We start from the raw sequence: 27,612 nt of genomic DNA, 5'->3' as shown, positions 1-27,612 counted from the left end.
TGGAGTTCATAATGACAAACTCCCAGACCATATACTCAGTATGGCTACCCTGCACTTACAATGTCTAAGAATCGACTTAGACAACGTAGGGACATATTGCTCATGCAGCTATGCCCTCACCTGTGGTATAGCGTGCCCTGCCTTAGGGCTGTAAGGCCTGCTAGAGGGATAACTTTCCTATGCCACAGGCAGTGGTTTAGGGACAGGGCACCCTGAGGGGAGTGCCATGTCGACTTTCTTTTCTCCCCACCAGCACACACAGGCTGCCAGGCAGTGTGCATGTCTTGAGTGAGGGGTCCCCAGGGTGGCATAATACATGCTAGAGCCCTTAGAGACCTTCCCTGGCCACAGTGCCCTTGGTACATGGGTACCATTTACAAGGGACACATCTGTGTACCAGGGCTGTGCCAATTGTGGAGACAAAGGTACAGCTTTAGGGAAAGAACACTGGTGCTGGGGCCTGGTTAGGAGGGTCCCAGTACACTTTCAATCTAAGTTGGCATCAACACCAGGCAAAAAGTGTGGGGATGGGGTTGGTAACCATGCTAACAGTGGCATTTTCCTACAGCCAGGTCCTGTCTGCCAGGGTCCAAGTGGGGGGTTATCAGTCCTATTGTGTGACAGCAGGCCACAGACCTTTGAAATGTAAGTGTCAGGCCCTCCACCCTTCCAGACCAGGAAGACCCATTCAATAAGCAGATGAATGCAGGTGTGACTGAGTGTCCTGTGTTTGTGGTTGTCTGGGTGAAATGAACAAGGGGGCTGTCAACCAGCACAGACCAGATGTTGATTGTAGACAGGCTGTAAGGCACAGATGGTTTTAAGAACAGCAAATGTTCACTTTCTCAAAGTGGCATTTCTAAAATAGTAATATAAAATCCAGCCTCACCAGTAGGCAGGATTTTTTACCACCATTCTGGACAAACTAAACATGACCTGGGTACCCCTTTCAAATCAGAATCTGCCACTCAAAAAGTATATGAGGGCAGTCCTAATGCTAGTCTATGAAAGGTGCAGGCCTCACAGTAGTGGAAAACAAATTTAGGGATTTTTCACTACCAGGAAATATAAAACACATAGGTACATGTCCTGCCTTTTACCTACATAGCATCCTGCCCTTTGGGTTACCTAGGACCTACCTTAGGGGTGACATATATGTAGAAAATGGGAGTTTAAGGCCTAGCAAGTACTTTTAGATTACAAGTCGAAGTGGCAGTGGAACTGCACACTCAGGCCTTGCAATGGCAGACCTGAGACATGGTTATGGGGCCACTTATGTGGGTGGCACAATCAGTGCTGTAGGCCGACAAGTAGCATTTAGTTTACAGGCCCTGGGCACATGTAGTGCATTTTACTAAGGACTTATAGGTAAATCAAATATGCCAATTGGGGATGAACCAATGTTATCATGTTTAAGGGAGAGAGCATATACACTTTAGCACTGGTTAGCAGTGGTAAAGAACGTGGAGTCCTAAAACCGGTAAAAACAGTGTCCGAAAAGTGGAGGGAGGCAGGCAAAAAGTTGTGAGATGACCACCCTAAGACAGTCAGGTCTAATAGAGGTAAACGGGTGAAATAAAATAGCGAAAGATGCAAAAATGTGCAAGAGGTAATGATAGAACTTGGAAAAGGTAGCAAGAAAGGTTTAAGAGGTGTAAGATGTGAGGTATAGGGAACAGAGGTAGCAACTGTGATAAGGGAAAGTTGAGAGGTGGGGTATCGAACAAATGGTGTGAAATGTAAGATAGAGAGGTGAGGTAGACCAAAGACGGGGTAGGGGAAGGTCATAGTGAAATGGTGTGAGAGATAAGAGTTAAGGATGAGGTTGAGCAAGAGCTGAATTAGATGGAGGATATATATATATATATATATATATATATATATATATATATATATATATATATATTTACATTTATTGACATGGGAACACAGCAGTGAAATAAAGTGCAGAGAGAAGGGTACAAGAGGGAGAGTTGCGGTGGAGAGCAGGTGCAGTGGTAGAGATATAGAGGAGTCACATCATAGAGGGGGTGAGAGATTGTGAAAGGGAATTGAGAGCTATGAAGTAGAGAAAAGTGTATTGTGAGAAGGGAAATAGGTACAAAATTGGAGAGAGGTGGAAAGAGATGATGATAGGAGGATGAGGCAGAAGTGGTGAGGTGAAATAAAGCAAGAGACATCTGATTTTTAACGTAATTGCCACCAACTGCCTGTGAGTGCAAGAGTTATGGTTGGGCAAGAGGGGCGTACACACTGACCTTATGGAAAGTGCTTATACACAGTTGTCAGATTAAAAATATTTTTTATGCACACTTTTGCTATGGTGGGATTTCTAATTGTGCTTGTTTCTTTATCAGGGACCTCTTTAGTGGTGGGGGCATTGACAATTGCTTACTCTGACCATGCCTTAAAAAAGCTCTGGCTGACATTGAACCTGAGGGAGAGTTGTGCTGGGCAAACTGTTTGACCCTGCAACTTGCCCACACAAATGCAAGGTTTTGCCCCAGTCTCACTTACCTCCATTGCTAGCTAACATGGCTTTTTAACTTTGTGTGTTTGGTCTAATCTGTGTGCAGGAACAGACCCAAACTGAGGCTATTTAGCAGGATCCCAGTGAACACAATCAAACACACTGACAGGCTTAAAAAGGAGGTATCCATGCCAAAAAAGAGGGTACTTTCCTACACAAACAGCTCTTTCAACTTTAGCAGAGGAAGGTGAGGTTGAGTGTTGACGCGAGGAGCAGAAACGCTGATCGCCTGGCGAGCGTGCCCATTTAGGAACATGTGCTGCACATGGTGCGGCAGCCACTGATTTCCAAGGCAGAGCGAGGTTCCCCCGTGTTTAAGAACTTGGAGTAAATCATCATCTGAGGTTGATGTGCACGTTTTGATATGAATTCAGTTGAGGATCGCCTAGAAAATTGATTCAAGGGCTCATTTTAATAGTAATTTAAAATCCAACTTAATGGTCAAGTCCGATTCTAATACTACTATTTTAGGAGTTGCACTTCTATGAAGTTGTTCTGCTTAACCCAAAAAAGCTTTTTTTGCCAGTATCCAGTGCCACCCCTTTGGTGAGATGTGGCTTGCTTTCAGGAAGTAGACAAAAGGATTTGGGGCGGAGAGGTGTTTTTCCTGAGCCACAAAGGTTGCCTACTTGGTCATCAGCAGATGTAGCTCACACCTAGGCCTGCTACTTTGTCTCATTGTCAGCTTAACTCTAAAACCAGTGGGAGGAGGAGCTGTCCCAAAACTGGTTTGGAGTGACCACAAGGAGGGTATACCTGTTTCTATAGTCACGCTTCTTGGAGGGCACAGTGGGATCTGACTATGGGAAAAAGGGTTCTGCCATGTTGTTTTTAGGGAGAGAGAGGTACTTTGGGATAGCTTACAGTAAACCGGAAGTCCTGCAAAATTGGGAATGGTCACCCTCGGAACGTTTCCCCCACTGCTTAGGGAGTGGCCAGGAGATTCCCCCACCCATAGGCTTGCACTTGGCATAAATGTGGCAGACCTAGTGCCCTTGGCAATCCTATTATCCTCCCCAAATCACTTTGGGACATGAGTAGAAACAGAAGAGGACTGGACCTGCTATCTGTGACCTGAGAGACGCCTTGAAGACTGTACCTGCTCTCCCTCTTGTACCCAGAACAAAGAACTGAGCTCCAAAGGTCATAAGACGGGCCTACTGTTTGAGCTACTGGGACATAGCAATCCCCAAGAGGTATTTTTCTTACAATCTCAGCTGACTAGTTCTAACTGAACTTAACCAGGGCCGTACTACTTACCTCTGCAGGAGTGGGTCCCCCTGTACTGTCCCCAAGGTCCTGGACACTTGGATGTTGTCAACGTGTACACAAGTTCTGACTTTTCTGAAATCTGGGACTTAGAAACCTTTTTCCAACTTTTTGCTCTAAAACCTGACTGGGGACTGGGACCAATCTGCCAAGCTGATCAGGCGAGGCGAAGGTGCATCACCTTTAGGCCAGATATTCAGGTTGCTCTTGCTATGTTCTTCTCTGGAGCAGCAAATCTGATCCAGCAGTACCACTAAAAGAGTCTGAGTGCCAAAAAAGTGACTGTCTAAACGTAGAAATCTTTACCTGTTGAAGCCATGATAATTATCCTCCTGGTCAAAGACCTTTTCTGGGTGCAAAACTCAAATTTTTCCTGCTCGGAGCTTTACTGCCAAAAGTCAGTGGCTCCACCGAGACCTCGCCCAGTGACTATTCAGGGAGGTGGAGCCCTCTTCAGCTATAGCCTGCAGCTTTGCTCCACTGAGGATGTTTGACTTCCATTCCAGAGACCAGTGGTAAAACTTTTCACCAGGACATCCCTGTATACGGCCAGTTATTCATCGCAGTCAGCCATAAACCTTACCCTTGTCCCAGTCAAGCCCAATCAGATGGCTGTGGATGGCTATTACCACTATTTTGAATGACAACCTTTAAAAATCCATATCTGCGATTCTACTTATTGAAAGTTTGTTGTTTTAGTGTAATTATATTTATTAAAATGTACAGTATGAGTTTTAGACTACCCCGCCTCCCCCCCCTACACCTCTAAACCGAAGATTTTTTGTTTTTAAGTTGGTTTGTAATTTTTCTTGTTTTTCACTTTATAACTGTTGGAGTGCTGCATAAGTACTTTACACATTGACTCTAGCTTAAGCCTGAATGCCTTGTACCAAGCTACCAGAGGGTTAAGCACAGGTTAATTTGTGGTTTACCCTGACCAGGATTGTGATTATTATTCAAGGTGGGTTCTCATCTCCACCCCAAGGGGTATCTGCCTAACCAGATACCCGTAGGATTGACAATGGCAGCAAAAAGAAACAATGGCCTAAAGGTAAAATGGTGTTATTAACTCTGTTTCTCTTTGGTGATTCAAATGATTTATCAATTTCACCTGGGAGTAGATCGGAATGAACCATATGCCCCCCATACTGAAACGCACCCCTCAATCTTTTCAAATTTTTAACAATGTGAACTGTATTTCTCTTTGTCCGTATATCATTATCATATATGTGCAGTTTACATTAACGGAACTTGGTAGTCTACTTATATCTTACAGAATATATAGTATCACTTATCTCCTCATTTGGGCTGTTCTAGTAAAGACACATGGTGCTGCCACCCAAGGGTGGTCTTATTGAAAAGTAGGGAAACCTGTTCAATGGCTTTTCCACTGTCATCACCCCTCTCCCTGGTGTGGAATTTCCAAGCAGAATTTTGCATTCTCAAAGTGCCATGCTGACAATAACCATGATTCAGACCTAAAGTAGTCTTGAACCCCCTGCAACCTGCCGTTCATACTTGTGGAGTGAATGTTTGAGATGAGGGGCTATCTGCAAAGGAAAAGGGTATGGAAGGGCTCTGATAAACTCACTTGTACACGTTTAATATTAAATGACCCTACTGTGTCTTCTTTAGTCTGATATTTTGGTTTTGTTGAAATGCCTCAGTGACACTGGCTAGGTGGATTTATGCCTTTTATAACTGGGGTGCAGCTCAGTGTGGAAGCATATTAGAGTTGCTGTGTGAGATGGTTTGTTCTGCTGTACATGCCTGTGGTGCTGCTGAAATAGACCAGTGTTTTTTTGTTGCGCCACAGGGCTTCTAAGTCTACAAAGAATGATTCAACATGCAGATAACCCTCTGGCTGTAAGTCTTACTAGAGGAGGCCTCCGGAAGCTTAACTATTAGTCATTTTTTTTAAAACTTTTGTTTTTATTTGTTTTTGATAGTACAATATCACAATAAGAACAAACAATCAGTGCATATTGACATATTAATAGGAGAAGACTTCAAATCTGTATTCATGGCAGTACAGTCAAGAGTGGCAGTACATATATCCGGGTTAGTGTGTTTACCGACTATGACCCCCACAGGTCCAGGGCGCCTCGAGACCAAGTCTGCTAGTCGGTTACAGGGCAGATAACACAAAGTTACACAGTTGGCCATGATCTCATTACTGGCATATAAAGGGCCCTACATCACTCCCCATCACTAGAGCCTTCTGTTGAATAATTTACATCCTCATTCGCAAAATTATTAAGGAGAGACCCCCCCACAACAGGATCGCATCTGAGGCACCCGTCCCTACGAGCAGTATGCATATGTACCTCTTCCGCCACCCCCACTCAAGTAGGTCCCGTTGCCATGAAGACATTAGGGGTGCTCGGGTACTCATCCAGCGAATGCCCACTCGTCTCTTGGCCAGCAACAGAGCCAGCTAGGCCACCTTGTGATGCATCCTTCGTCTCCTGGGCTGCGCCACCACTCCCAAGAGGCAGGCTAATGGGGTTAACGGAATTTCAATGCCAGTCACCTCTATTATTTTTGGCACTACAGCCTCCCGGAACCCCTGAACCCCTGCACAAGCCAGATTCATAAAAAGGCACCTAGCTCCCCACATCACATGCCCCACGCCGCCTTATTGGGAGCTATTCTATGTAAGTGTTTGGGAGTCCCATAGGTACACTGTAAAAAATTGAAATGGAGCAACTTAAATCTGATTGCAGTACACTTTCCTCACTAACATGCACGCACGTAGCCATTCGACATCTTTCACAGGCTCCCTCACCTAGGCGTCTCTTGCAGCACACAGGGGCGATGTCATATAATTTCTATTTGCCATATAGAATATTGAGATAAGGTGCCCCCCTCCCCACTGAAGTAGGCTGACCAACACCTGAGGGCCTCAGAGCAGCAGGGAACCCAGTCCAGACCTCCCGCCAACACTTTACAATTTCGCGTAAGGTAAGAATTGACTCAGTCCCACTTCAAAAGTTTCCTGGGCCTCCCGAAACGTGAAAACACTTCCCTGTCTGACAACTCCCTGCCCTCCAGCGTTTCATGGACTTGTCGGCATCGATCACCCTAAATGGGGTAAGGTCCCGAATGCACAGCTCTCTGTCGAATGGTGCCCTGCATATCACCTTACACACAGTTGCCTCCCAGAGTGCTGTGGTCTGCTTCATCAGATGTGGGATCTCCTCCCCAGACTGCCCTCCCCGCATCAGTAAATGCACCAGCGTGTCATTTCCCAGTATACCTAGAAACAGCCTCTTCTCCCAGTTGTCATCTCTGTCAAACATCTCGCAGCATGCTGTAAATTAGCTGAGTAATAATAATGTTGCATTTCCGGCATAGCAAGACCGCCATCTTCCAAATCACCCTGACAAGTGAGATAAGCAAACATCCAACTTATGAAACAATGGAGAATGGACCGGAAACCTGGAGATCTGAACCAGGTAAAGGCAGTGTTAAAAGGAAAACCATCTGGGCCACTGCCGCCCAAACTATCACAGATAGGGGGAGTCTATGCCAGAATGCCATGGAGCTCTCAAAATTTGTCATGACTCTGTCCTCATTCAAATGTTGATACCTGTCCTCTGTATGAGCCACCCATATACTCAATTATCTAAAGCCCTCTGTTTCCCAGTGGAGGCCAAGTTCAGGCAATCGATCAGTGGACACACACATCAGGCTGCCAAGCTAGAATAGGCGTGACTTTCTGAGGCTGACCTGAAGGCCAGAGACCCTGCCAAAGGTCTCAAGAAGCCCATCAAGATCGGCAATGCCCGATCTGGGGTGTGAAAATACGCCAGTGTGTCGTCCGCATGAAGAGAACTATTTGTCAGTTTTAAGATATTCCTATGATGTCAGTTTTCATGGAGCTGAAGTCCAGTATCCATTACCATGTTAATTACTACTGCCATACCAAAGCACAAATTTTACTCATGTTTCACTACTGCCAATGTTTAACAATAATTCCTCCGACACTGTATCCACTTTTGTGACTCATCGTGTAAGAGTCAGTTTGCCATCTGCCCTAACAAAGTACACAGAATGCTGCTCAGTGCAAAATGTGTGGGCAAAGAAGATGCAAGGGATCTCGTAGACCTCACAATTGGTGGCACTGATTGGTCCAGCCAAAGCATAGGCACAAACGTGGTTTGAGCTGTGAGCTTATTGCTTTACTAGATCTTTATTTTCTAAAGGGCTACACATAGGGGTCGAGAGTTGCTATAGCTACATTGATCTACACACAGGGAAATGCTGACTCTGTTCCAGCTTCTACTTTTGCTGCCTTTATAGCCAAAGCTTGATTTTAAAGTCTTTGTAACGTCATAGAGTTACATCAGCTTTTGTTTATTGACTCCGGCAAACATCTAATTTTTCACCACAATTTATGCCTCTGGATATTTTAAAAGAGCTGATGCATATAACTATTTACAAAGTCTATTTTGGGCTCTCTTGGCCAAGTAATATATTTTGATAGGCAGGATTTTTTGTGTTTCAAAGATTTTTATTGTGGTTTTATACTAGAAGAATACTCAACAAAAACATACATGAGGTTGCAGCGCATTCGATAATATAGTTTGTTGTTCTAGCATATGAACAGGTAAATATCTATACACATCAGAGAAAATCTGTACAGCGACAGGTAGCATTGCCAGTTGCTTAAGACTGGAAATTAGAAACAGGAGGAGATGGGATAAGAGGAAGAGGAAGGAGTGACTGTTGGTGGAGAAACAAAGTAAAAGCAGGTGTTGATTAAAGAAAATATCTTAATATGGTGTAGGAAGGATTATGACAAATTGGGTTTCAGTTGGTAATGTGTGACTTAGGCCCTCACTACAACCCTGGAGGTTGTACCTACAACAGGCTGGCGGTACAAACTCGGGGATTGCGATGACGCCGCGATCGCACCGCCGGGACGGGTGGTTTTCTGCCACGTTGGTCCTGGCGGATTTAATCCTCCACTGCTTGAGGTGATGGCGAGGGGATTACGAGTCCCCCTCCCGCCAGCCTTTTCATGGCGGTAGGAACTGCCATGAAAAGGCTGGCGGAAAGGGGAGTCGCGGGGCCCCCTGGCACAGCCCCATGAAGCTTTTCACTGTCTGCATAGCAGACAGTGAAAAGCGCAACGGGTGCAATTGCACCCGTCGCACCGCCGCAACACCGCTGGCTCCAATTGGAGCCGGCTCCCATGTTGCGGCCCACATCCCCGCTGGGCCGGCAGGCAGAAACTTGGTTTCTGCCCGCCGGCCCAGCGGGGATGTCGAAATGGCCACCGCGGGAGTGTGGAGGCATTGTCAATGTTGTAATGACGGCCATTTTGCCTTAGTAGTGGTGTTGGTAGTGTGTGACGGTTTTATGATGGGTAGATCCTGGGGGTTTGGATTTTTAAAGTCTGATGTAGAATGTTTTGAGTCCACCCTCCCTCGACAGTGAAATGCTAAAAATGCCATAGTCCTTATTAGTCCATTGTTGTAATCTCAGGGGAGAGCGGGTAATATTTGCTAAGAGAGTTAGGGGGTCATTCTGACCTCGGCGGTAAAAGCCGCTTACCGCCGGTCAGAAGGCCGCCACAATACGGCCGCGGTCAGCCGCCACGGACATTCTGACCCACAACTGCAAAACCTCCGAAAATCCGCCCTCCACTGCAGTCCGCCACATCAGCGGCCAGCGGTAAACTGGAGAAGACCAAACCTCCACCGCCACGCCAACAGAAATACGCCCATCCCATTATGACCCGCAAATCCGAGCGGTGGTCATTCAACCGCGGTATTCCATTGGCGGTAGACCCCGCCGCGGTCAAAATACACACACCTTTACAAACCCCTACCACATTGGACAATTTGAAAGGCACACACCTGAAACACATACACACACCACTCCCACACATCCAATACCATATAAAACACACACCCACATCACCCACAAACCCCTACCAACAAAAACCAGAGACGAAGGAGAGAGAGACACACATCAGAGAATAGATAGCCAGACACACAGAGGCACACCGCAACATCACACACACCACATAGAAGCACAAAGCACCACACACCAACACACACGTCATCACATACACCACCCCACACCTCATACACCCCACCCCATGGCACCACAAAGGCACCCACGCTTTTCGGACCAAGAACTCTGGGTCATGGTGGAGGAGATCATAAGAGTGGAACCCCAGCTCTTCGGCTCACAGGTCCAGCACACCACCATAGCGAGGAAGGCGGAGCTCTGGCAGCGGATCGTGGACAGGGTCAACGCGGTGGGACAGCATCCCAGAAATAGAGAGGACATCCGCAAACGATGGAACGACCTACGGGGGAAGGTGCGCTCGATGGTCTCGCGACACAACATCGCAGTGCAGAAGACTGGCGGGGGACCCCCACCCACTCCACCCGAATTCACAACATGGGAGCAGGAGGTACTCAACATCCTGCATCCTGATGGCCTCGCTGGAGTACACGGAGGAATGGACTCTGGTAAGTACAAGGCCAACCACTTCACCCCACCCCCAGCATGCTAACCCCCACCCTCACCCCCAACCCCCCAGCACACATCCTCCCTGAGAATGTCTCCCCAGCACAACCCACACAACACCAACCCCTGCATGCCACCCCCAAACTATGGACACCCATCACCTAAGCATGACCACTGCACATACCCATCACCCCCCCCCACAAAACACCCTCACAACACCTCCCCCAAGGGAATGCCAGCACTGGGGGACAAGGGCACCTATAAAACGCAAGCTAATGCACACACAGAAACAATAACCATACCCTCTTACCCCATGCAGGACCCGAACGACAACACACCGGTCAGGAGGGACCAGAAATGTCCATCCCACCCCCGGAACAGGCCACTAGTGATGACAGCAGCTCTGTCGACCTGGAACCTGACGACCAGCCCGGACCATCGGGGACCTCTGGGCAGTCGGTTCCCCTCACCCAGACACAGGCCACTGCAGACCCAACCCCATCTGGGAACAACCGCACAGCTCCCACCCAGCGGGCCCATGCCTCTGTCTCTAGGACAGGTCAAGCAGCGGTGTGTCTACCACTACAGGGCCCCCAGGGTAACCCACCAACCCAACAACAGGGACCTGGGGGCAGTGGGAGTGGGCACACCGTCCAGGGGACAGAGGCCCAGGGAAACAGGGCAACTCGGAGGGCTGCTGTGCGACAGGGGGGGGAGGAGAGGCCCAGGGAACCCACTCTCCAAGAGGCCCTCACCACCATCATGGCTGCCTACCACCACTCACAAGAGACGATGGCGACGGTACTGGCCAGGTTCCAGGAGATCCAGGCACAGCAGGAGCAACGCTACATGGGGTTCAGCGACCAACTAACCAACATCTCAACCGCTATGGGGAGCATAGTCCAGGCCCTGAACCGCATAGAGGACACGTTTCGGGACCATGTGGCATCACACCGGGCCCCTGTCACTACCCAGGAACAGGAACAGCCTACCACCTCCGCCGGCGCTAGTGGACAGGAGGCCCCACCACAACGACAGCCCCCCAGAACCCCACCTCCTGCTGAACAACAACCGCCCCGCAAAAGGAGCCTGAGATCAAAAAAACCGACAGAGTAGGATGTCAAGTCCCCCGCCAGCATCACATACCCCCTGAAGTCCTCCCACTGTCCCACATGGCCACCCTGTCAAACCTTGAACTGCCCCTGCTCCATCCTGCCACAGGCGTATGGACAATGCACCTGTGAGACTGAGAACTGGACTCCGCCATGGACATTACTCCACCCCCACCCATCACTGTTTCACCATCATGTACCAATATCTATGCACTAATAATAAATCACACATTGCACTGAAATCAATCAGGACTCTGGCTGTCTTATTTACAAATGTATGACACATTACATATCAATTACGTATTGTGAACATTGTGAATTACACATACCGAGGTAACTTAGCATTAGTCCATGGGCCAACCAAGCCGAGGTCACGCAGTGGCTCATACAGCACAGAAAAGGGAAGGGAAATTCAAACATCATGTCCATAGGTCTGGGGGGAAACCGACAAAGTTGAGATGCAGGAGGCTTTCAGGAAATGTAAAATGGCATGGGTGATCATTACCTGTGTGCTACTGGAAATACTGTGCTATTACTCTGTCCCTGTTGTCTGTGTCGTCCTCTGAGTCTTCCTCCTCTTCACTCTCCGCAGGCTCCACAGCTACTTCAACACCACCATCTGCACCATCCTCCTGCAGGAAAGGGACCTGACGTCGCAATGCCAGATTGTGAAGCATACAGCAGGCCACGATGATGTGGCACACCTTCTTTGGTGAGTACATCAGGGATCCCCCAGTCATATGCAGGCACCTAAACCTGGCCTTCAGGAGGCCAAAGGTCCTTTCGATGATCCTCCTAGTTCGCCCATGGGCCTCATTGTACCGTTCCTCTGCCCTGGTCCGGGGATTCCTTACTGGGGTCAGTAGCCAAGGCAGGTTGGGGTAACCAGAGTCACCTATTAGCCACACACGTTGTCTCTGTAGCTGCTCCATCACATAGGGGATGCTGCTATTTCGCATCACATACGCGTCATGCACTGACCCTGGGAACTTGGCATTTACATGGGAGATGTACTGGTCAGCCAAACAGACCACCTGGACATTCATCGAATGATAACTTTTTCTGTTTCGGTACACCTGCTCATCGTCTTTTGGGGGTACCAAAGCCACATGGGTCCCATCAATGGCACCAATGATGTTGGGGATATGTCCAAGGGCATAGAAATCACCCTTCACTGTAGGCAAGTCACCCTCCTCTGGGAAAATGATGTAGCTCCGCATGAGTTTCATCAGGGCAGACAACACTCTACTCAAAATCTTTGAAAACATAGGCTGAGACATTCCAGATGACATGGCCACTGTGGTCTGGAATGACCCACTTGCCAAAAAATGGAGGACTGACAAAACCTGCACCAGAGGGGGAATCCCTGTGGGTTGGCGGATGGGGGACATCAGGGCTGGCTCCAGCTGGGCACACAGTTCATGGATAGTGGCTCGGTCAAGTCGGTATCGTAGTATGATGTGGCGTTCTTCCATTGTCGACAGGTCCACCAGCGGTCGGTACACGCGAGGATTCCTCCTTCTCATCCCAAGTCCCAGCGGACGGTGCCTAGGAAGGACAACATGGAGCACAGAGTCAGCCAAACCACAGGTACGTACAGACAGCTTGCACAGTTAAAGAATGGCAATGGGTTGAAAGGCGTGTATGTGTGGCAATGCAAGGCCTAGGCCTGTGTGTCGCAGTCAAAATTAAGCCATGTAGGCCCTTGAAATGGCGGCTGCCTGACCTGTGAAGTGGGACAATGGGATGTGAGGTCAATGCGCTGGCGGGGCAAACCATGGCGGTAGGCGGTCGAAGACCGCGGCGCAAAGCCGCATTGGTTAACATTGAAGCCTATGGGTTTCAGGAGCCAATGACGAAGTGCGCCGGCGGTCGCGGTACGCACCGCCGCGGGCGTGACCGCCATTTTCTATATGCTTAATCACTCGAGACCTGATCATCCACAGGAGAGGACCTATACTGCAAGTGCTGCTGTGACCTCGGTCTGGAAGATACAATGGCTGCTGCGACTGGGGAAAGGGCCCCTGCCTTCACGTCTGATGAGTTGGAGAAGCTCGTGGATGGGGTCCTCCCCCAGTATGCGGTACTCTACGGTCCTCCAGACCAACAAGTGAGTACACCGGGTGCACATGGAATGGGCTATGCCTGTGTGGATTGGGGTGGATGTAAGTTGGTGGGGTGGGGGGCGAATGAGGAGTGCAACGCCCGACACATGAGAGCATGTGCCATATGGCAAAGTTGGTGGGGGGGGCCAATCACATCTAACATGCAGGTCATTGATGAATTCCTCCTTTCCACCCTGTACATGTCAAATAGGTCAGCGCCCATCAGAAGATCGAGATTTGGCGTGCCATCGCCAAGGAAGTTCGGAACTTGGGGGTCCACAACAGACGGGGCATCCACTGCCGCAAGAGGTGGGAGGACATCCGCCGCGGAACAAGGAAGACCGCAGAAACACTGCTGGGGATGGCCTCCCAACCTAGGAGGGGTGCCAGTCGCACCATGACCCCCCTGATGTCCCGGATCCTGGCGGTGGCTTACCCAGAATTGGATGGGCGCTTTAAGACATCACAGCAGACACAAGGGGGTGAGTATCAGCACATTCTCCTATCTTTCTGCGCAGTGGAGGCGTCTGGGTGGGGGAGGAGGGCTGTGGGTGACATTAGGCCAGGGCGCTTTCTGTAGTGTAGTCCTCTCCCTTAGGCATGGCCCTGTGCCCCCGGCCCCCACCTCGGTAGGGTGACAAGTACAGCCATTGAAGGTCCTGCATCTCCCATGTGCGCGTTTGACGTCTCTTGGCCTGTTGTCCTAGTCAGTAGTACTGAGTAGTGTACCCCGAATGCGCGGCTTAGTGCATTAGGCTCCTGTGTCTGTCCTCTCCGCCAACGGTGTTGACATTGCATGCCCTCAACCTGGTCTTCTTTTTTCTCCCCCCACCCTTTCTCTTCATCTTCTTGTGCATGTGTGCATTAGCATCATCAGGCGGAGGAGATTTGGCATCGGAGCACGAGGTAGCTGCAGGACACAAGGCCCCGGTGGGCCCAGGAACAGACACCGAGGGCACCAGTGATCCGGAGGGCGAGGGGAGCACCACGACGGGGACCGCTGGTGAGAGCAGCGAAAGCGACACGTCCTCGGACGGGAGCTCCCTAGCGGTGGCGGCAACATCCGTGCCCCCCGCCTCTACAGGTACAGCCGCCACCCAGCGCACCAGCCCCGCCCTCCCAGCAGCCCCTCAGTCTTCGCTCCGTGCCGGTTTGCCCAGGAAGGCGCGCGTCTCCTTCGCCCCAGGCACCTCAGCCCCTGCCCCTGTTGCCCCTGCTGCCCTCAGTGCGGAGCTCATTGACCTGGTAAGGACGCTCATTGTTGGGCAGACGACCCTTTTGAATGCCATCCAGGGTGTGCAAAGGGAGGTGCAACAGAGCAATGCGTACCTGGAGGGCATTCATTCGGGTCAGGCTGCCCATCAACGAGCGTTCACTGCTCTGGCCTCAGCACTGACGGCAGCCATTGTCTCTGTTTCCAGCCTCCCTCTTCTTACTGCCTCCAGCCTTTCTCTGTCTCCTGTCCCTCAGCCTATCCCATCCACACCATCAGACCAGCCTGCACACACCTCAACACCCAAGAGCAGCTCATCCAAACACAAGCACCACAGATCCCACAAACACTCACCCAAGCAACACCCAGATGCAGACATGCCAACAGCCACTGCCACCCCTGTATCCCCCTCCTCCTCGTCTCCCTCCTCCCTCCCTGTGACGTCTACACTCACACCTGCATGCACCCCAACATCAGCCAGTGCTTCCATCACCACCTCACCCTCCAGTACAGTCCACACTCGTGCAGTCACCACCCCCACTGCCATTTACACGTCCCCTGTGTCCTCTCCCACTGTGTCTGTCACCCCCTCTTCCAAGACACACAAACGCAGGCAGCCACCCACCCAACAGCCATCCACCTCACGACAGCCTACAGCACCAGCACCTTCACCCAATGACAGCACACCTGACTCTCCTACAACCACCTCTTCTACCTCCACTTCTCCTACCTTTTACCTTGGCCCTAAAAAACTTTTCCTGGCTAACCTTGACCTCTTTCCCCCCGATGAGCTCCCCCATCCATCTTCAAAGAGTCCCAAGAGCACCGCAGCCACCACCAGCCCAGCTTCGGGTGTCACTGTTGTGCATGGGCTCTGGAGCCCACCCTTTGCCAGCAGTGACACATCCATCAGCAGCAAGGACACGTCCAGCCCCCCCCCCCCCCCCGGCAAGAGGACCCGCAAAAACAAGGGCCGCCGTGCGAGGACCGACAGGGCTGCCCCCAAGGAGCAATATGCGGCCACTTCACCACCCACACCATCTAGGGGAGGCAAGGGCCCGAGAGCCCCATCAAAGGAGCGGAAGGGCAGCAGGAGCGCGGAGAAGGTGGACCCCACATGCCACATCCCAGCTGGGAAGGAGGACACTAAGGAGGCCAGGAGTCCGTCCCCGAAGGGTCCAGAAACGTCACGGTCCGAGGGCGACTGAGACGGGAGTCCAGGCCAGGTCTGGCTCCCTTGACCTGCTGGATGAGCACCGCTGAACCGGGCCCGCGGTGCAGAAGAGCACCGCTGAACAGGGCCCGCGGGGCAGAAGAGCACCGCTGAACAGGGCCCCGCCGTGGAGATAGGCACCGCTGAACAGGGCCCGCGGGGCAGAAGAGCACCGCTGAACAGGGCCCGCGGGGCAGAAGAGCACCGCTGAACAGGGCCCCGCCGTGGAGATAGGCACCGCTGAACAGGGCCCGCGGGGCAGAAGAGCACCGCTGAACAGGGCCGGCGGTGCAGAAGAGCACCGCTGAACAGGGCCCCGCCGTGGAGATAGGCACCGCTGAACAGGGCCCGCGGTGCAGAAGAGCACCGCTGAACATGGCCCCGCCGTGGAGATAGGCACAGCTGAACAGGGCCCGCGGTGCAGAAGAGCACCGCTGAACATGGCCCCGCCGTGGAGATAGGCACCGCTGAACAGGGCCCGCGGTGCAGAAGAGCACCGCTGAACATGGCCCCGCCGTGGAGATAGGCACCGCTGAACAGGGCCCGCGGGGCAGAAGAGCACCGCTGAACAGGGCCCCGCCGTGGAGATAGGCAACGCTGAACAGGGCCCGCGGGGCAGAAGAGCACCGCTGAACAGGGCCCCGCCGTGGAGATAGGCACCGCTGAACAGGGCCCGCGGTGCAGAAGAGCACCGCTGAACAGGGCCCGCGGTGCAGAAGAGCACCGCTGAACATGGCCCCGCCGTGGAGATAGGCACCGCTGAACATGGCCCCGCCGTGGAGATAGGCACCGCTGAACAGGGCCCGCGGTGCAGAAGAGCACCGCTGAACATGGCCCCGCCGTGGAGATAGGCACCGCTGAACAGGGCCCGCGGTGCAGAAGAGCACCGCTGAACAGGGCCCGCGGTGCAGAAGAGCACCGCTGAACATGGCCCCGCCGTGGAGATAGGCACCGCTGAACAGGGCCCGCGGTGCAGAAGAGCACCGCTGAACAGGGCCCGCGGTGCAGAAGAGCACCGCTGAACATGGCCCCGCTGTGGAGATAGGCACCGCTGAACAGGGCCCCGCCATCTCAAGCACCGCTCCGCTGGGCCCTTCTTCTCAAGCACCGCTCCGCTGGGCCCTTCCTGTCATGCACCGCTCCGCTGGCCACCGCCGTCTCAAGCACCGCTCCGCTGGGCCCTTCATCTCAAGCACCGCTCCGCTGGGCCCTTCTTCTCAAGCACCGCTCCGCTGGGCCCTTCCTGTCATGCACCGCACCGCTGGGCACTGCCGTCTCAAGCACCGCTCCGCTGGGCCCTTCATCTCAAGCACCGCTCCGCTGGGCCCTTCATCTCAAGCACCGCTCCGCTGGGCCCTTCATCTCAAGCACCGCTCCGCTGGGCCCTTCCTGTCATGCACCGCTCCGCTGGGCACCGCCGTCTCAAGCACCGCTCCGCTGGGCCCTTCATCTCAAGCACCGCTCCGCTGGGCCCTTCATCTCAAGCACCGCTCCGCTGGGCCCTTCATCTCAAGCACCGCTCCGCTGGGCCCTTCATCTCAAGCACCGCTCCGCTGGGCCCTTCTTCTCAAGCACCGCTCCGCTGGGCCCTTCCTGTCATGCACTGCTCCGCTGGGCACCGCTGTCGAAATCACTGTTTATGGTTCACTGTGCCCACCATGCCTCCTCCTTGACCAGTGGAGACTGTCATCCACCTGATGGACTGTGGCTTTGCACTCCCCAGGATGGTACAGTGGGCAGCCCACCCACTGTAGAGACATTGGGAGACTGTGGCTTTGCACTCCCCAGGATGGTACAGTGGGCATGGTGGCTCCTCGTGGATCTGGCGTCGTGGACTCATGTGGCTGTGGTGCCCCCCCCTTCCCTTCCCCCTGAGGTGCCTGTAGTTTTTACATCTGATGCCCCTGCAGTGTTCTCTCCAAAGGACTCAGGTCTCCTGTGTGGGCTTTGCCCTTATTTCTCAAGACTTTTGCCCACGGACATGATGAATTCGTAGGATGTGCAGGACTTGGTACTTCAGTTATACACTGATGTGTATGTCATTAGTTTTCTTGTGAATATCTTTCATGGTTGTACGATAATTTTCTGGAGCTTTTTGGTACATAAATATTTATTCCAAATTGGATTATGTCCTAGCATTTTTCAGGGGTGTTTGGGTGGTGTCACTGTGACTTGTTGCTCTGCATTGGTGTGTACATAGTTGGGGGGGCGCATATGTGTGTGCCCGTAACCTTTCGTCCTCCCCCTCCCGTGTGTCGTAGGTGCAGTACTCACCGTTGTCGTCTGCGCCGGACTTCGTACTCGTGGTAGATGAGAAGGTAGACGAGAGCAGGTAGGATGTTTAATTCGGGTTCCATGCTGTCCTCCTTCCTCCTGGAGTGCGTAGTGGTGAGCGTTTTCCCGTCCGTAGTCTGTTTCCGCCGTGTTTTTATCGGCGGTGCTCCCGCCCCGGAAAAGGTGGCGGATTGGTGAGTTGGAATAGTGTGGGCGGTACATTGGCTGCCGCCTGGCTGTTGGCGGTGACCGCCGCGCTGTTTGTTTGTACCGCCGTGGCGGTCGGAGTGTTAAAGTGGCTGTCTGTGTTGGCGGTTCCCGCCAGGGTCAGAATCCCATATTTTTTTACCGCCAGCCTGTTGGCGGGTTGGCCGCCGCTTTAACACCGACCGCCAGGGTTAGAATCACCCCCTTAATTTGCCTCATATTTTAGAAGGGACGGCGTTGTGGCATGCATGTTTGTGTAATTTCTGATATTTCGCAAAGTAAGTAAAAATGGAAATTATTACAATTGTTAATAAAATGATTGTTAATGCTTTAATATTTGTTCTTTATCAAGCTTCTATTTTCCTTCATGTATCTGATCTTCCTCTTGATTTTAACATTAACGGCATTTTTTTCTTCTTTTGAAGCGAAAATGCACGGTTGATTCCAGCACAGAGTCTGAATCCGACATAAACAATGAGGTATTTATATTTCTGTATCATTTACGTCTGTGTTGTCTGAAACACCTTTGCAGTGAACATTCTCACGTCTATGTATTTGATTGCTGTTTGTTAAACGGCCTTGCATATGCTAGTTAATTGTGGTATTACAGGATTGTACAAACCAATCTATTGTTATTACAATTTATCCACACATGACATATACTTCTTCTGATATCTTGACCTAGAGTAGAAAAGTCCGAAATGTTGTCCTGATTGTCAGCTGATCAATGATTCAGCGATCCTCCAGATAGATAATCAGAAAGCCAGAGTACTCTGTGTACGTGTGCAGGTTTAGGAACTTCTATCCAAAACAGTAAGCATCATCTTTTTACCTTGAAGCCTGTAATGCATTTCCTTGTGCCTTTAAAACATTGTATATAAACTTAATTTAATTGCACCAAATTCTATTATAAAACATTTCTGTAGTATTGCAATTAGGATATTGGGGATTAAGAGGATATGGGAAGTAGTCTGCTCCCTTCTTATGACGTTCGACTTTGCAGTACCAAGTCTGGACATATGGCAGTTCAACTTCTGTCATGCCTGTGATAATTTTGGCTTCATTTCTCAGACACCTGCACCAACTTCTTACACCTATTAACATTCTGCTTTTAAATGCTATTTTTGGATCTGGGGTTTTCCAGCACAGCTGGCAAGTAGATCTGTTGTCTTTAATATAGTTAGAGTGGGCTTTGGGTCCACCCAGATCAATAATGTTCTTGTCTTTGACCCCATTCTTTCAGCTATTGGTTTTAGACCGTATCTTCCATATAGCGCTCAGCCCAGATAACTTTTCTCTCAGCTGATGCTATTGACCGTTAGTATATAACGTGTATTTTCCAACTGAGGGCTTGTATTGAATTACATTAGGGCTTATTTTACCACTACAGGCATTTCTGTCGGCTACCTGATGCACACTTGTGGCCTATGGCATTACCCTCTTGTGTACACTCCTCCTGGTTCCCTTGCATCCCACTCTTTTCTATGTTTGTTGCTCTTAATTTCTTCCACCAGCCACCCACTCTGTTTCCTTAGTTTTCCACTGTCTCTCTCCTTACTCCCTTTGCCCCGCCACCTTTTTGGTCTTCCCTCCTGCACCTCATTCTTTCCTATGTTGCTCCTAATTTCCTCGTCCCCTCTCCCCTTCATTCCCAGCAACAGATCTTCAGTGCCTCCAGTACCAGATATGTTTTTGATCTTTTTTACGTGGACATCAAATGAGCTTTTATTAATGAGTTTCCTCTCACTCACAACTTATTTTTTTTTATATATTTCTGTGAGAAATGAAGCTTGGGTTGCAGGGGACCCTTCATTGTGGTTCTTAGTGTCTTGCTATGCTATAGAAACAACGGAATGACTCTATTGAAGTCTTCTTTGCCATCCAACCTTCCTTTCACATTGGAAGTAAAGCAGGCCTGTAATGAGGACAAGGGAAGCCTTCATTATAGACCAGTTTTGATTTCTTACATTGGTCTGTCCTTATTGTGTAAACCAGTAAAGCCCAGACATTATTGCTTTGCAAATGTCTTTTTACGTTGAAGCCTACCAGACAGTGCAGCTGTCTGGTTTGATTCCAACATCTTTGGGATATTCAGAAAGTGACCCTGGTAAGGCATTCTGCCTATTGGTTACCATGGGTTTTGTGGTTTGTAACTCATACTTACTTGCTTTCCATTTGCTGGCTTTGTTTGTTTTAGGCTGTCCAGCTTGAGTTTGTCCCTTATGTGGCCCATACTGTATTTACCGTATTCTTCCACATCTAGCTGTCTGTAAACAGGCCGTTAGATCTTGTTCTTATTTTGTCACATTTGCTGGGCTTTCAAAGACAGAAGTCAATTGTCAGGCTCCGTCTTCTGAGGGAGATTGATGTTTATTTTTCTTCCTCTGTCTTTAAAGTGAGAGGATTTATGTAAAATTCATTTTGGCTACTGAGGGTGTGCTGGAAGACGACTGTACATGCAATTTTTTTAGGGCACAACAAATTGTAAATGTTTGTAAATGACTTGCAGATATTTCATGATATATCAGATTTAGTAAAGCAGAAATGAAACACACTTTTTAATTTGATCAAAACAAATCAATACACTAGGTAATGACATTTCCACACTTTATCGTTTGTGCGCTTTATACTTTTACCAGTAAAACTGTATGTCTGTGCAAATATAATGGCAATTTCAAATGCAGGTGTGTTGTCTGTAAGAGCGGTGCGCTACCACACCTTGAATACTCCATTTTATCCAACCCCACTCTGCACCACTCCAGTCCACACCACTCCACTCTGCACCACTCCACACTGCACAATTCCACACTGTCACTGCACTCTACCCTGTACCATTGCACTCTCGGCCACTCTGCAGTTTGACGCCAATGCACTGTACACCACTACACTGTATGCCAGTTCTCATCACAGCACTCTACGCCATTCCACTCTAAAGCACTTTGCTCTGTTCTGCACCACTGCACTCTGCACCACTGCACCCTACAACAATCTGCCTTGCCCCACTCCACCTTGCCCTGTGTCACTCCACTCTGCACTGCGCCACTACATTGTACTCTGCACCACTCTACTGTATACCACTGCTCTCTGTGCCACTCTATTCTATGTTGCTGCACTGTACGCCAATGCACTCTACACTGCTTTACTCAAAACAAATACACTTTATGCCCCTGCACTCTATTCTAATCTACTCTGCACCACTGCACTGTTTGGCACTTTATTACACTCTGCAACATTCTACTCTGTGCCACTGCACTCTATGCCACTGAACTCAATGCCACACTATTCTACTCTGCACCACTCTACTCCATGTCACTGCACTCTGCACTAATGCCCTCTGCCACTCTACTCCACACCACTCTACAACACTCTACCCAGCAATTCTGCACGCTCCACCACTGTTATTTTATGTTAAGTTATGTAGGTTTGTAGAACACAGCTAATCACAGGTGAAGGGATCCAGGTACTGTGAAGGGCAGGTCTGAAGGGGAAGGAGATAATGCCTGTTTTGTCTTTAAGAACCATGTCTTGAGGTTCCTTTGGAAGCCCATGAGGGGCGGGGAGGTTCTGAGGTGTTGCGGGAGATTTTTTCAGTTCTTGGATACGAGGTATAGGAAGGAGCATTCTCCAGTTCTGGACTTCTAGATGGGAGCAAGGTGATGCAGACCAAAGATATCTGGTAGGTTGTTAGAAATTGAGGCAGTGGTTTAGGTACGCTGGGCCCCTGTTGTGGAGAGCTTTGTAGGTGTGGAAGAATAGCTTGAACTTACACCTTTCCTGCACTGGGAGCCAGTGGAGATTGTTGAGGTATGGTTATTTTGCAGCATGTTCAGGATGCGCCTGGCGGAGTTCTGGGTGGTTTGGAGTCGGTGTAGAGCATGGGCTGAGATGACCAAAGTAGAGTACCTTTCCATAGGCAAGTCTACTTTTGATCAGAGCCTGGTTGACTATTTGTCTGGTGTTAAGTGGGATCCACCTGAAAATCTTGCGTACCACTTGCAGGATGTGGAAGGATGATGAGACGACGATGTTGATCTGTCTGCTCATTGAGAGGTTGGTGCCCACGATGAGCCTGATGTTCGTGACATGGAACATAGGGGTGGGTGGTGGAGTCCAAGTTTGGAGGACTTTGGTTTTGCCTGTGTTGAGCTGGAGGCAGTTGTTTTTCATCCGAACAGCGACACTGTTCAAGCAGTTTGCAAAGTTTGAATTAGCAGTGCTGGCTGAGTCGGTAAGGGAGAGGATGAGCTGTGTGTCATTAGCATAGGATGCTGTGTTGATGCCCTGGGCTCTGATGATGTCCGCGAGGAGCGTCTTGTAGATTGGAACAGTGTTGGGCAAAGCAACATTCCTTGAGGGACTTCACAGATGAGTTTCTTCGGTTTTGAGGTGTAGGGGGGGAGGCGGGGTAGTCTAAAACTCATACTGTATTGAAAGCTGTGGAGAGGTCGAGGAGGGTTAGTGCTTCCATTTCTTCTGGTTGATGATGCTTCTGATGTCATTGGTGGCCCCCAGTGAGGGTTGTTGCTATGGTTGATGCAAAAGCTCAGATTGAGAGCTGTCTAGGAGTTGATGAAGTTCTGGGGGGGTTCTGCGAGTTGGGTATTGATGGCTTTCTCCATGACTTAAGCTGGAAAATGTAGGAGTGAGATGGGTCTGTAGCTGCTGAGGGTTTTGGGGTCCACTGTTGGTTTCTTCGATATAGCGTTGACTTCTGCACTGTACTCTATGCCACTTTACTCTGCGTCCCTCTATCCTGCGCATTGCACTATGCCACTGCACTCTACTGTACTCTATGCCACTCTGTACTACACTAATCCACTCAATGACACTCTTATCTGCTGTGTACCACTGCACTCGGACACTGCACTTTACTCCACTTCACTCTACACCCCTCTACTCTACCTTGTACCACTCCACTCTCTGCCAGTGCCTTCTACCTCACTCTACTATGCATCACTGCACTCTTTGACACTGTAATCTACACCATTCTAGTTTAGTGCACACCGCGCTACTCTGCACCACTCCATACTATGCTACTCTGCACTGCACTCTATACCACTGCACTTTGCCAGTGCATTCTACTCTATACCACTACATTATTCACCAGTGCACTCTGCACCACTACTCTATGCCACTGCACTGTACCCTGTCCATTGCACTCTACACCACTTCACTCTACTCTGAAACAATCGAATTTATCCCACTGCACTCTGTGCCACTGCACCCTACACCACTCTACTTCACTCTGTGCCAAAGCACTCTATGCCACTCTACTCTACACTCCTGTATGCCAGTGCACTCTGTGGCACTCTACACTAAAGCACTGCACTCTATGCCATTACATCTACACCACTTTACTCAAAACCAGTGCACACTGCCACTGCACTGTATGCCAAATACTCTGCACCATTGCACTCCACTCTGCAACAATCTACGCCACTGCATGCTACACCACTCTACACAATTGTGCTCTATGTAACTGCACTCTACATCACACATTTCTACTCTGCACCACTGTGCATTACACCACTTCTATCTACACCACTTTACTCTAAACAACTGCACTCTATGCCACTGCGCACTGCACAATTAAGCTCTTTGCCATTCTATTGCACTCCATGCCACTCCTCTCTACTCTGCGTCACTCCACTCTGTGCCACTGCACTCTGTATGACTGCACTGTATGCCACTCTAATCTACCCTGCACCACTGCACCCCATGCCCCTGCACTCTGTGCCACTCTGCTGCACTCTTTGCCACTCTACTCTATACCTGTGCACTCTACCCTGCACCACTCCACTCTTAAACAATCTATGCTATGCCACTGCACTCTACACCAATCTACTCCACCCTACGCCGCTACAGTCTACATAACTGCAATCTACTCTGCACCACTGCACTCTGCCACTCCACAGCATGATACGTCCCTGTCTACACCAATCTACTGTGCACCCCTGTTGTACCTTATGCCACTTCACTCTAGGCCACTCTACAATGCTCCATTCTATGACACGCCCCTCTGGCGCGGTACTCCATTAAACTGTACTCCACTCTGGCAGGCTACTCCACTTATGCCACTTCACTCTACAACACTCAGCTCCACTTTGTGCCACTCTACAACACTACTCCACTCTATCATGCTGTTTGCAACTCTTTACACCACTCTATACCTCTTTACTCCACTCTGTTATGTGACACACTGTTCCACTATACTCCACTTCTCCTAGCCACTCTGTGCCACTCCCCAACACTTTTCTCCACTATACGCCACTCCACTCTGCCATTCCATTCTTGTACACTACTCCACTCTGCCACTCCACTCTGACAATCTACTCCATTCTACGTCACTCTACTCTACAACAGTCTACTCCACTCTTCTCAACACCATCTACGCCACTCCACAACGCTATGCCACTCCACAACACTCTACTCCACAGTGACAGTCTACTCCACTCAACTATACAACACTCTAATCCACTCTACGCACTTTCACTCTGGCACTCTACTTCCTTCACAACACTCCACAACACTCAAAGCCATTGCACTCTGACACTCCACCTCACACCACTGTACACCACTCTATGCCCCTTCATAAAACTCCACAACAGTCCATAAATACCCTCCTTTACCCCACTAACCTTTAGCCACGTTGAACAGCAGCCACACTGGTGTTCAACAGACTAAAACATTTTGGAAAAGCCAATAACACTTGTGTAGGGGAGACCTATAGGATTTGCCAATGCTTGTTTTTAATTCTGTAGATCCGTGTTTTGTTTCTAATTTTGGTGTGAATTTTGCAAGGAACACGTTTATCTATTCTTCCCAAGATCTGTTTCCTCTACCGACCAAGAAGTGAATTCAGCTTCACTTCCTTTCACACTCTTGTGTATGGCTAGAACTCCAAACAATGTAATTTTTAAAATGCATGTTAGCAAAGAAAGTCATAATTTTCTGAAAAGCAGCATGAGTATGTATATATATATATTTTTTAAAGGTAATCAGTAACCGCCAATGCCATTTAGTGCATTCATAATGAAAATCTTTGAAGATATTTTTACAAAGCCAGGAAGGGGGTCCTCCTGTTATATATTATCCCCTGGCAGAAAAGCCCTAGAGGCTAGAGTTGAACCGGGTCCCAAAATCTTCAGTATATATACGTTGAAGTTAAAAGGGAGAACAGTTTTACTGATGGAAATCATGAGGTTTTTTCCACAGATATTTGGTACTAATATTGTCGTCTCATCACCAAGCTCAAACCAACTGTAAAACGTACATGGCTTGAAGAGCCAGTATGGCACATGTGCTGCAGTTGAGCTCCCACCTGCTGCCTAGATGATCCATCAGATTATGGCTTTCATGGCACACATCCCACTCTGCTACAGTCTTTGTGTTTGTCAGTATGATTGCTCTGCACCTGACTCATCGTCCATGGCCTGCTTGGTTGGGCAGGTGCAAGCAAAGATGGTAGAAGAAGCCACCCCACTAACCTCAGGGTACATGGAGGTGGCCTATGGAGCGATGTAGTTCCCCCAGTGCATTGCCAGAGGGACAAGCCTAATGTTCTACAGCAGAGTAACCAACGTGTAGTAGGCCAAGACTCTGCCTCTCCAATGTCTTTCTGAAACTGATGTCACTGTCCAGGGCCACAGGTAATGGATCAGCACCAGAATATGGTGTGGCAACCTGCACCAGTGTCCTGTGTATGGAACTGGGGTTGGCCTTCTGCAACAGGCACGAGCAGATCTTGCACCTAGGAGCCAGCCATCAAGCTCCCAGGCTTCCCTATGGCAAGCTTTAGTCTGGAAGTAGAAGAGGGCCCTGCCGGTGGTGGCTGCATATGGGCTAAGTCTTCCCTGGTGAGACCTTCGAGCACTTGGGTTGTTGGTTCTCCTGTCACTGTAAGTAAGGCATTCACCCCTCCGCCCATTGGCAGCTAATAAACTTGAGTCAAGATAGAAGCTTACATCTACAGGATTTTAGGTGGCCAGGTCAACTTGCTACGTGTTTCAACCACTGGATTGCTGTCAACGTGACCTGGGTGGGTGTGGGGGGATTCAACACCCCACCTGGGCTGACTAAGGTGAGGCCCCAGCACCAGGCTCAATTTGCTCTCCCCACCATAAAAGAGAGCAGTGAAGTGACTATGGTAGGAATACATCAGCGTAGCCACTCACTCAGAGCATGAACTCTAGATCTTGCTACTGGTATGCTGTACTTGCCTTTTTAGGCTCTGCTTATTCAGACGGCATGTCACCAAATCTGGAACTCTTGATGCAAATATGGCATTAACAGAATGGAGCACGCTGACTTGAAAGAGAGTAATTTTGCTTGGACAAATTGGGGGGGATAAACTCTATTTTCCTGAAAGTTTATATGGCTGTAAAATAGACTAGTATCTACCTTTACCAGAAGCATTTAGGTTCACTGAACCTCCTGGGAGACCCCTCTCTTTCCCTCAAAACTCTGCACAGGCCTTGTGCAATGACAAAAAAACCCACCTCAGCGCAACAAAGATGGACAAATATGACTATGAGCTGGGTTGTGCAGTCTGAATCTCCTGGAAAAGCAGCCCATGCAAGCCTCTGTCTCCTTGCTGAATGCCATTCTTTGGGCAGTTTAGGAGCCTTACACGGTGCTTAAAGGCAACATTTGATGTCTGTCTGACTGTTTCCCTTCTGCAACAATCTCCATAATGCAGTTAAATGCATCACTGAGAGAGAGGAATGATTCTTAGTGGTGTAGGCTACGATCCAGACCATACATACTGCAGCCTCACGGCTGCTTGCACTGTGAGACTCCTGGTAGCAGAGGGGAGATCCCACCTCAGGACTTTGGGATCACAGAGGGGACAAAAAAAGAAGTGTCCTCAGCAGTTGCTCTATGCTTGGCTCAAGATGTGAATCACCCCTTACGACTTCTGACCCTGAGTCATTTTGAAAGAGCACATCATGGGGTTACCCAGGTATATTGTAACTTTTGGATTGCAATTCAGGACATCTTGTTTGGGGAGTGGTTTACAAATAAAGTGAGATTGTTCCCAGACCTTTCTTTTGTGAGCCAGTAACAAAGGAGATCTTTTCTTTATCAGTAAACAAAAGCTGCATGTCAAGCAGCCGAACTATATGCTGCTATACCGTTCTACACTCAAGGTTAACTTTTTAGGAAAAGCAAGCTTCTTTGAGACGCCAGAGGCTGCTTGG

The 27,612-nt window shown here is 49.7% G+C and overlaps 1 protein-coding gene across 1 annotated transcript in view; it reads left to right on the top strand.

Annotated features, from left to right (window-relative positions):
* The window catches only part of LOC138259764 (uncharacterized), a 607,309-nt gene that overhangs the window by 159,407 nt on the left and 420,290 nt on the right, over nt 1-27,612 (top strand). The window contains exon 3 of the mRNA XM_069207649.1: nt 18,838-18,891. Within this exon, the coding sequence (XP_069063750.1) occupies nt 18,838-18,891 (54 nt within the window). The remainder of the gene's footprint in view (nt 1-18,837; nt 18,892-27,612) is intronic.

Source organism: Pleurodeles waltl, chromosome 9, assembly GCF_031143425.1.
Source record: "Pleurodeles waltl isolate 20211129_DDA chromosome 9, aPleWal1.hap1.20221129, whole genome shotgun sequence".
Lineage (NCBI taxonomy): Eukaryota > Metazoa > Chordata > Amphibia > Caudata > Salamandridae > Pleurodeles > Pleurodeles waltl.
This window is presented reverse-complemented; position numbering and strand designations above follow the sequence as displayed.